Below are 11,681 nucleotides of genomic sequence, written 5' to 3'. Positions count from 1 at the left end.
GATCCAAGACGCTAATAAGGCCCTAGGTCCGCTACAAGAGCAATGGTGTTTACATTGGATATCTCAAGGTCATCCTTCGTCAGTATGCAGAGAAAAGCAGTACTTCCTCTCGGTATTCAAATTCATAATTTCATGCCGTACGCCAACCTGGGAAGCATTTTCAGGTACATGTGTCTTCGAGTAACCTTCGAGTAGCCTCTGAAAATGACTGCCTGTGCAGTTTCGGAAGGAGATCTTTGAAACAGCTTGAATGCCCCTGTTGAATCTAACGTGACCTTATGATAACTCCCCCATCCATTTACTTACTCCGCCTATGTACTTTTGATCTCCAGTTTTGCTTATTCGTACCAGCCACCCACCTTGCCGCAGAGGCCGTCCATTACGACACTTGTGTATTGGCATGTGTGTCTGTGTGAATGTGCGCTGCTGACCTACTTACCCATGCGCATTCGTATCCCGTTTGCTAGTGTTGACCGGTTTTCTCATGGGTTCCGTGTGATCGCACGTCCAAAGAGAATCACGAGACCGTCGTCGAAAGGAACGACCGCAACCCACCCTACTGAGCCATCATTCCGCCCGCCGTTGTTTGGTGTGCGGACGTTGACACTACACTGTGCCGGTCAGTGACAGACCTGCGAAGTTGTTCACCCTACGAACGTGAACAATTGAGGTTTGTTGTAAACATTTGCTTACCATACCGTAGAATTACGGACCCAATTCTTCCTTTTGATATTCGGGATTGCCAAACATACGCGTCGAACCTACGCGTCACTCAAAGTTCCGTACCGGGAACCTCAACAAGACGTGTGTATCAAGCTACAGTATGGGCTGTTTTGTTGTATGGCTATGAAATTTAGCCTGTTGGAGCTGCGGAACTGAGACATCTTCAGGTGTTCAAAAATCGTTGTTGTGGAATTTGTGAAGCGAAAAACGAGTTCACCGGCTTATGGCAGCTTCCGTAGCACACGGGATAATAGTTTGCTCAATCTGGTCCGCGCACTCTACTCAACCTTGGTTGTCCTTCTGTCAGTAGAACATCCCGTATGGATTTGACGTGATGCCTGCCGGTTTTTTCAATGAGGTGGTCTCATCACCAGTTGAGTTGACATCACCAGTGTTTTGTGAGTGGAAATTACTTGTTGCTGATTATTGCTCGTGCACTGATTGATGTAAGGTCTACTCACCCTGATCAGTTTTACTGACAATGATCGTTTGGGTGCACATTCCTGTTGGCCTGTTGATTGTTGAGTCCCGGTATCCTTGACATCGCTCCGCTCCCCCTTGTACCTTTGAACCCACAGAGAGTCCCGTTCACGAATGAGAAAACACGTTGAGCAACAGGCCGAAGGCGATGCTCAGCCAATCGATAGATGATCAGTAAATTTGACCAGGCTTAGCAGACTTAAAATCGATCCGACCCGGCTGATGGCACCACGCGACGGCCGATGTGGCATGAGAATATTGTTAGTTGTGTAGGTCATGGTTGTACGAGGGCTGGGATACTGTCAGGGCGCCCACACCTAGACAGAAGGACGATTAGTGTCCTCAACCAAAGCCTTTGGCTCAAAAGCTTAACCGCAAGGCAGCGGTGTTTGGCGGGAAATGCAAATGCATTACCATTTCTACGGAACAAGTCGCCACATGTTCCAACCCCCAACCTGGAGGGCCAGGAGACTGTGTTCGTCAGACCTCTAACCATTGACCAACCTGGTATGAGAGACTCTCTGAGTGTCGCGGGACACTCTCCAGTATAGCTCAATGGATCGCTGAGGTGCGCAAACCGTCACACCACGGTAAGGTCCAGTCTCTTCTGTGTGTGTGTGTGTGTGTGAATGGTGCTGCTGAGCTACTCACCCATGTATGTGCTTGCCCCGTCTGCTGAGCCTGCCCTCTGCACGCGCAACAACCGCACACTTCCACTCGCAACACACGCATGATGTGACCTCGACTGATGATGAGACGTATTCAACCACCCTAGCGAATAAATCAATGGCCATCATTACAATTTGAGCTACCACCATTGTCTCCAGTTTGATATGCTTTCCAAGTCGGTATTTATCCGACAGGACTGAAGAATGAGCTACGACTAAGGCGAAAAGTCTAGAACCCAAAGTGTAGAACCCAATTCTATCTTGTGTTATTCGGGATCGTCAAACCTCTGTGTCACCTAAAGTTCCACATCAAGAACCTCAACAATTGGCATACACCCATTTTCACTTTCCTCCTGGATAGCTACGAAGGTATGGGAGCAATTCAACAATCAAGTTTCGTCTCGATCGAAACACAGGATACTCACCAGGTAAGTGAGGTAGGAAATTTTCGGTAAATTTTGGGAGGCTGCAAATTTGAAAGTGACTGTAGTGAGCAGGAGCAAGAGGGACAATTGAAGACGATTTCCATCCACGGGGACGGAGAATACGGAGAAGGAGAGAAGGCTCAGGACACAACTGATCAAAGCCATATTGACCATAAAGTAGCCAGCTCTACGGGCTGATCGACTGGTGAACACGAGGCCTGGATGGCGTCGCTTGCAGGTGCCAGGACTGTAAGCAGTTTGGATTTCCATGGACGCAATCTAGAAGTTACGTGGAAAAGGTGAGAATAATGTTGGTAAGTCTACTACTAGATTTTAAACATTCTGATGTTGAAAAAAACAGCTGAAAGCAGAAGGCCTTTCCCGAACAAAAGCACATTCCATTGGAGAGTTAACGAGAGGGCTTCTCTTCACTTGCGACGTCCCCGTGCGTTGGGATTTTGTATGGAATTGTTCCATACAGACACAGTTGAACAGTCAACCATTCTTAATCAGTAAAGTTTTAGGACAGGCTGTAACGAACCGTATGAACGTCGATTTTTGGTCGTTCTAACGATGGATTTTTGTTTCCTGTTTATAAATATCATGATCTCTTCCCTGCTTTAACTCAGTACACAAAAGCGTGGAGCATTTTTGAAAATTCCTGGAAGGTTAAACGAAAAATTGAAACGGACGAGTTGGTACGGCGGCGGAAACCTCTACAGAAGCTTCCTTTAAGACCATCTCTTTTCGTTTTCTTCAGGTCTGTTACCAAATTTCAAACGAAATCAGAATTGGTTTCGTTGTTCACATTAAATTATCGATTAAACCATTGGATGAGTTTTGTAAAAAGCCCTTCTGAAAAAAAGTATCCAAATTATGGGCTGATAGCTAGATTGAATTTTTCGGCTGTACAGCCCCATTGATCGTTGAATTTCAAGCCCTGGTAACCTATTGATCCATGACAGTTTGACAGACCAATCGGCTACACGTACTTTCATCTCCTTTATGAAGTAAAACTGGATGTCACGGTGAACTCTCGTCCAGTCATTAGTGTCAAGGTGCCTAACAGTGTGACGTTTTTGCCGAATTGCTGAAATAGTAATGTTCACTGTGATAAACTATCCTCTACCTTGTTGGAAAACCCAAGTATTCTCGATGATCTGGACAAGACCACTTTAAATATTTCAACTGCTGCATACTTGAATAATGGATCGGATGTTTGTAGACTCAGTCTTCCAGTCATACATCTTCCAGGCATAAATGTATTATTCAGACACTGAATGGAGCTTTATTGTATCCGGCTGTCGGTGTGCTCGCATCTTCTGATACGAACAAACTACTTCAGTTTGTATTCCTTCGTCTCCCCCGTGTGACGTGTGTCGGTCGTTTCGTGATAAACAATCCGTGTGGTTTTTCGCTGTTTATCGTTACGGCTATGAAGAATGATTATCAAAGGTTGATCTATGTCCTGTTGTCAGTGTACGTACACAGATTCTGGTGAGGCTGAATTATTGATGCATATTTTTGATTGCTTGGCGTTGCAAAAGATGACAAGCATTATCCTTTGTCCTTTTCTTGAAAAAAAAGAACGGCAAATACATCTTTTTGGATGACGGACAGGATGTTGATCAGGTGGCTGTTGATCTGTTCCCCGACCTTGGCATGGGTTTGCAGTTTCGTCACCATACGAGGAGACATCATCAGTGCGCAGTTGAATGGTTACTTCTTCCTTGCCTGCATTCGAAGGCTATCTGTTATCTTTTGACGTGATTGGCTACTTGAAGTGTGAATCTATTGGTCCGTTTGTGATCTTTGTGGACTTGGATCTTGTGATCTTTGGATGGACCGTGCACCCACTCATCACAGCATTATACTTGGAAGGACACGAAAAAAGGCCGACAAGCTGCGGCTTTTAACCGATCGATTTCTCTTCACCAAATTCTACACTGGTGTGGCATCTAATCACAGGACTGGAGCTCGAGGTATAGAATAGATCCATCAGGCGCTCACGGATGACGAGTTTCCGCTAAAGTGAAACGGCTGCACTGTGAGTATGTACTTTTGAGTGCACTTTCAAGTAGACTTCAATCGCCAGCGAAATGATGCTGTGCGAACCCAAGAACAGCGAAAATGGAGCTACTCGGATGACATGCATAGAGATAGTGGAACTCAAAAGTCTGCAGCGTGGTCGTTTTACTGGCAAGGGAAGTTTCGAAACGTGGCATACCTCAAAGATAAAAAAACGTACATTTTCAATGGAATCAATCTCCTCAAGACAACACGCGCCCACATGTTTGACTGGTGCTGGTCTTGTAGATACCATAACACGGGGATGTGGTAGTACTCTGAAACCTAACTGAGGTTTGACGCCAGTATTTCAATGATAAACGATTGATTAATTGCGGTGATCGTTTTGTGCCACTCTCTGATAAGTTTGAAAGTGCATGTTTACCTACTCCCCCGCCAACTTCAGGAGTTTGTACGCAGCGCCATTTCCAGTCAGGCGTGAATGACTTGTGGTCATTAAATTGCGCACAGATGTCTGGCAGGACAAAGCCCGCTGCTAGCTGGATGCCATTACGACGTACGGGTGGGTTTACAATACTACGTGTCCTGACTAAACGGAAGACCAATTCACGGGAGCTATCATTGAAGAACAAACAGACCAATAAGCCAATACTAGGCTTCTTAAAGCTATCTCATAAACTACTCACCAACGCGCCCAGCACCCCTGGATTTTGGTCCAGACTGGAATATACTATCCTGAAGGTCTGTTAACCTGTTGACTGCTTCTCCCCGGATTGACTTAGGCCACCTGACATTGTCTCAACTCGGGGCTCGTTTCGGCTTGCACGAAAACGAACAGGTAGTGGATTACCCATCATTATCATCGAAATTAAGTAGTCTGTAAGGTCATGTGAGCCACCACACGATTAATCCACGTGCAGTCAGGCCTTCTTTAGTGTTTTGGCATTGAGCATTCCCATCTGGTACTTTGTACCCCTCCGTTATCTTTTTTCAGGTGGGTTATTGGAGCGGACACGAAACGTAAACGACAGTACTTTCTAGTACAACCAGCCTAACTACCTAGCTTTTGAGAGATGATCGCAACCTTGAGGGGCCCAAACCCTGCCAACTGTGAAGGTTGTTCACAGATAGTCTTATTCGAGGGTACGTCCATATGAGCTGACCCATTAGGCATGAGTTGTACTCTACACGAAGAATCACGTCCATTTAAACCAATGATCGTTAGTTTATCTCTCCTCAGTCAGATTGTTTGCAGTTTGTGAGATTCTACTTCACAAGAAAACATCAATGTTGTCATTTCACCGAGAATATGGGTGTGTGTTCCTTCTCTTATGGTTCTCAGCAGACTATTCTGAGCACACATTACGACAATTCGCTAAGAAAATATGTGAGTACCTCTCTCGCTGGAACATCGCTCAATTCAGCAGCCATAAGCTCGAACGCATCACATATAACTGACATTGATCACGAGATCAGTTCTACCGAGTAATTAATAGACTGCCCATATCGATCCAAATGCGCTGCCTGACTACAGTCGAAGCAGCCGCAACATGATCGGCACTGTGTTGCTGAAATTCAGCTCCAAGCCTACCTGGATCATGTGACACGATTCGATCGATACAGTCACCCGACATCCAGTTGGATGCAACTTGGGCTTCGCCGTAAATCACTAGACTGTTTTTGAGTTTTCTTATTCATCAATCAATCAGCCGTTCAATTCATTACTTGTCCCTATTTTGAACATTCGATATCAGCTTGCCTGACGATGAGATCCCGAAAACATTGTTGTTGGTTTTCATAGAGAAAACTACTCACAATGTTGCTGAAAACTCTTTGACAGCCCACGACCGGTTTCGCCCTTCTTGGGGATCATCAGGTAGGCACAGTCCCCAAATTGATTCGCAAATGAGTGTATTTCTCGAGAACAGTGCAATTTGGGTTCAAGTAGATCATAAGGTTGACAGAAACTTGGGGACTGCACCTACCTGATGAGCCCCAAGAAGGGTGGAACCGGTCGTGGGCTGTCAAAGAGTTTTCAGGAACCTTGTGAGTAATTTCCTTCATGAAAATATACTGCGATATCTTGAATATCGTGCCAACTGAATTATGAGGTGGCCCGTGTACAGCATATTCAGTTGTAGNGAGAGACTCACCTGGAACCCAGTCGAATCTCTCTGTTTTGATGTTTCTATGAAGCTTTTGTTCGAAACAAATTTTAGAGGCCTCATAAAAAAACAAAACGATTAGACTGGTCTATAAAAACAGTTATGAAGCGAATGTTGGTCACTCAGGTAGCATAGATGGTCGTTGGTTTATTTGCTGAGCTGGGCAGTTTGATTGCAAACGTTTCATTACCCATCGAGGCGACATCATTCGTAAGTTGTTGTATTCAGAATCGCGACTGATTTAATTCAACTGGACTAGACAACACAAGTTGAGCTATACGGGCCTCTTCTTTGCAGACACTCTGTGTGATTCGGCCTTTTTGTCTAAGGGGATACGACAAAATTAGTAACCTTAGACCTAAGGGTTTTCCCCCAACCGGTTCTTTCTCCGAGACACTCAGTGTACCAGTGTGTCTCTGTCGTTGCACAATGAGACGAACGCGAAAAAATGGTTCTGCTTGGGTGGCGCTGTATTGTAAGCTCAGTATTCGGTGGAAGGGCTCTGAGTGCGTTTCGAATCACGGGGGGGCCGTTTACCGGCTGGCTAGACATGAAAGTTCATACCATTTTCTGCCAAAACCAGCGAATTTTTTCGGAATACTCTTACTCCATCATCATCATCATCATCATCATCATCATCATCATCATCATCATCATCATCATCATCATCATCATCATCATCACCATCCAAATCATCATCATCATCACCATCATCATCAACATCATCGTCATCATCATCATCATCATCGTCATCCATGTGGGGTAATCTACAAAATTAAACGAGTAACCTGGAAAGAATATCTCGAATCGGATAGTTTGTTTGGCCACTTAATGCGGTTTCTCGTTCCATTCAATTGGGTCAAAAGCCAAACATGGAAATTTCGACAGATTCACAGACCGAGAGGTCATCCAGCTTTTCCAGCACAATTAAAGACGTTCGTGAGGCGTCTGGTCATTTTATTGATTCGAGCCTTAGACCGAGTTTTACTCTTGTATATTTCAAACGACAAAAATACTTACATCTACATGATGAAAAATTTTCCATTCTTGACTGTCGGCGGCACACCTCCGATCGACTTGGCTGACTTCAGTCGGTGACGGGACCAGTTCGACTTCTTCCACAGTGCGATCGCAGGTAACTGTGACGGAGAGGTCCTGAAATGGCGGGTGAAATTGATGAGGAATCGGATGTCGAAATGTTACTGTCAGAAAATTTCATTCCCCATACCTTATCCTCGCCCACTAGTGCCAGCTCTGGATCACATGACATGGACAGCGTGATAGTAGAATGAGGGTCACTACGTGCTCCCATATTCCATACTGAATGTTATATACTCAGCCCGCAAAAAGGACCGTTGAGTAAAACTCACAAGGTTGCTGAAAACTCACCGACAGCCACCGACCGGTTTCGCCCTTCTTGGGGCTCATACGGTAGGCGCACTCCCCGAGTTTCCGTCAGCCTTATGTTCTACTTGAACCTTGAAACTTTTTCTCATATTGGAGAGGAGACTCAGAATTAAAACATCGTGGGGAGATAGTAAAACGTATCCAGAATTTTGACGGGGGAATTCTGAACTTTGTTCTTGCAGCTGTTTGGCTTTCTAACGACTACCAGCACTATCAAAGAACCAAACTAGTTGAAACTGGTTACCAGTGCGCTGAGCTTGCATCGTGTTCAAGCACGTTCAGCCCAAATTTGGTCACATGGCCCCAATCACGTGACACTGGTTGTTTAGTGGCTTGTTGAAAGCGCGAAAGTCGATTTATCATAACCAGTATGCATGTAGATGTAAGACTATTCTAAATACATGATGATAAAAAAACAGCATTTCTAATAAAGGCAGCACTCCAGATGACAGACATGTTCTTCCAATCTCATCAGCTTGTTTCTGGTGGCGACGTCAGCTGACAGTATCCGAGTTAGGTCAATCATGACCCCCACAAATAAAAGATTGTAGTTGAACGACCTGACAATCTGGCGGATTGTAACAGGGGCTGTAACAGCTGACTAAAACATCACAAACGAAAGATTCAGCTGAGCTGAGCCTCTCAAAATGCCAAATTAGTTTGCAAATGAGTGTATATTCGCTAATTTCGTGCAATTTGGTTTCAAGTAGAACATAAGGTTGACGGAAACTCGGGGACTGTGCCTACCTGATGAGCCCCAAATAGGGCGAAACCGGTCGTGGGTTGTCGGCGGATTTTCAGCAACCTTATGAGTAGTATATTACACAGATAAAACATATACAGTTGTTTCAGAGGGACGAAACCATTGGGAAGGGTTGGCATGTGGGAATGAGACGTTTGAGGTAGTTGAATGGGAAAGTGTTTATTGACTGTCCACAAAATTGGCAGTCAGGACAACTGTGTATGCAACTGGCTAATTTCGGTGTGTCTTAACCTGGGAAGCTACGTTACGTGCAATCACGAATTCGCGGAAACAAACAAGCCAGCTTTGTGTTCATAAGGAGTGGACCTCCTGCCTACTTGTGCCCAAGTAGGTGGGAGATTTCTCTGCGACGGGATAATCAAGAAGTGAAGGTTAACCTAAGCGCTAGTGAAAGGTAGGAGGCCTTCGCTGTGGAGTTATTTATTAGATCTAACTTTTCAAGAGACGAAAATCGGCTTTATGAGAAAACACACTACTCGCGTACCCGCAGTCAGTAGTATCACAGTTACACGGGTAGTGTGGGGAGATTTGCGGGTTTTTAGCAGACGTTTCATCCTGTGAGTGAAGTCAATCGATACTAGAATCGGTGCTGCTGTAAGTAAAGTCCGTCATTTGCAAGTGCGAGTTAATCACTGTGCTGATTAGACGCTCGTGACGGAATGGTTCAGTCACTAGCAGGGATGCCGGGGATTCGAAACTTCTCAAGGATCCATCAGATGCGCACTGCTGGTGATTTCCGGTAAGGATCCCAAGTGACTTCATTTACAGGAAGGAAGCTCAATTGAACACCTTAGACAGGCTTGTTTCTGTTGAAGACCCCATTTGAATCTGACAAGCAGTCGATCCGGTTTTTTTTCAAGAATTTCCAGTGCTAACCGACCAAACTGACAAGTGAGAAACGTTCATATCGAGAGATAACGGATGTGCACGAATGGTGGATCAAATCGATTTACATCTCCCAAAAGTAATACAGTGCCTGGAATGTTTGGCTAAACTATCTCGACAAAAACACTGGGTCAGAACCAGGTTGGTGTTTGATCTGAAAGTCAGTTTACAGGAGTTTAATCCAACTGTCATAGCTTTTTTTATGTAACTTCTAAACTTTTCTCAAGCAAGATGTTTTATCAAAGACAAGAACCGCATCAGTAGCGTGAACTGACAGTGAGCTTAAAACTAGCTTGAAGAAAATACGAGTCAGCTCCATCCATGGCTCAGTGGTTAGAGCGCGAATTTATTGACCGGAAGGTCCTTGGTTCGAACCCGACCTCTGTCTATCGACTTCCTTTGTCTAGGCTTGGGCAACCTGGCAGTATCCCAGCCCTCGTGCTTCCTTCGGGTAGCATGGCAGTTAGGCACCGAAAGGGTGCTACAGCTGAACGACACCCTGTGGATGATTCAGACCTTTGAATAACCAAACTATTTGCTCACTCACAACCCACATATCAGTATATCTATTTACATCCTCACCCCGTAACATGACTTGCCGGTGAGTCTTCGCTTCCACCGACCCATTCTACGTATCAGGAAGGCCAGATTCCTGAAAGCAACCACTGAATGCCTGAAATCTACTGAGACTCTCAGCTCTGCTAGATGTTGACCAGACAAACAACGCCCCCGCAATATGCAGCGCGTCACAGCCTTGTATCAACCCCAGACAGCGCGAGTCAGCGTTGATCAAGGTCAGACAACGCCCCCGCAATATGCAGCACGTCACACCCTCGTACCAAAGCCAGACCGCGTGCATCAGCATTGGACCAATTTCGGACAGTGTCTCTACAATAAATGGCTTGAGACCGTCGTACTTTCGCTCCCACTCACACTCTTGCACTCGCATGTTCGGAATATAATTGTTGTGTTCCCTTCTGTGAGTATTTTTTCGGCACTAGGCACTGGAGCGGGTCAGCAGTCAGGTACAACAGATTGTCGAATCAGCGGATATAACACTATCCCTCAGATCCTCTAATACTCCGCATCTACTCCAGAATGTAGTTTACAGAGTCCGTATAATATCAACAGTCTGCTTCATAACTAACTCGAGATGGTAGATAAACACTTCAATGTTTCAGTTTCTATCGGTGAACACTCGATCTAGAGGATCATAAATCAAGTTTTCAGTTAACCAAGCTAAATAATCCCCTCAAGAAGAGATGAGTAGTCTCCTGTTGATGGTCCCTTAGAAGATCACCGCACCATGTTGTGCCACGATGCACCTTTCCTGTCACAAGATAGGTGGTTAAAACCTTGGTCTATCTTAAATCTGTAAGCATATTCACTCACTGGTTACAGGCTGATCGCCATTTCCAGTGGATCGCTCAGAAGTAGACTACTGGCGATGGCGTCAAACAGCAGAAATCATTTCCAATCAATACGGTCCCCGCGAAACCGTCACAACGCTTTTTACCCATTTTCTTGTTACACTCATAAAGTTGAAATTTATCGGTAATACAAATGTTTGGTCATGGGCGAAGCTATAAAAGCTCTGTACTTTCAGTGGCTACATCAAGTGATGGAAAACTAATGATTAAAAAACCTTTACAAGGTCAGACGTGTTCAGTTAGAATGACCGTTGATTAACTGACAGCTTGGTAATCATATTCTGCATCGGATGTTACCATTCTTGTGCAATTCAGATCATTTTCTGTCACATTCGTATTTTACTGAATTTTTGGTGTTTTTCGCCTAAGACTGAATGAAATCAGACGAATGACTGAAATCCAAAACGTTTTTTGAGGCGATTTCATAGAGTTTCTTGAACAGTCAGTACTTGTATAATGCGAAGCGCACATATATTGGGGCACGGTAACGCTATTTCAACGCATTCGTGATTATCAAAGATGACCTTGAAATTTGGCGGTTGTGATATGCACTATATCGCCGTCATCATTCTTGCAGAAATAAAATGGATTTGTATACTTTTCAGCGCATATTATCATTTATTTTTGAAGAGCATGGTCACAGACATAAAAAGTGAATCAAGCGATGAATGCGAAAGAGTAACAGGAGAATATGGGAGAAAAGAGAG

General features: G+C 44.7%; 1 protein-coding gene across 1 annotated transcript in view; it reads right to left on the bottom strand.

Moving 5' to 3' along the window:
* Positions 1-11,681, bottom strand: part of T265_08254 (hypothetical protein) — a gene marked incomplete at both ends in the record, with an annotated part of 87,804 nt that overhangs the window by 5,467 nt on the left and 70,656 nt on the right. The window contains 2 exons of the mRNA XM_009174002.1: positions 2,297-2,575; positions 7,510-7,644. Of these exons, the coding sequence (XP_009172266.1) occupies positions 2,297-2,575; positions 7,510-7,644 (414 nt within the window). The remainder of the gene's footprint in view (positions 1-2,296; positions 2,576-7,509; positions 7,645-11,681) is intronic.

Source organism: Opisthorchis viverrini (genome assembly GCF_000715545.1).
Source record: "Opisthorchis viverrini unplaced genomic scaffold opera_v5_210, whole genome shotgun sequence".
NCBI lineage: Eukaryota > Metazoa > Platyhelminthes > Trematoda > Opisthorchiida > Opisthorchiidae > Opisthorchis > Opisthorchis viverrini.
The sequence above is the reverse complement of the archived record's forward strand: the minus strand, read 5'-3'. Positions and strand labels throughout refer to the sequence as shown.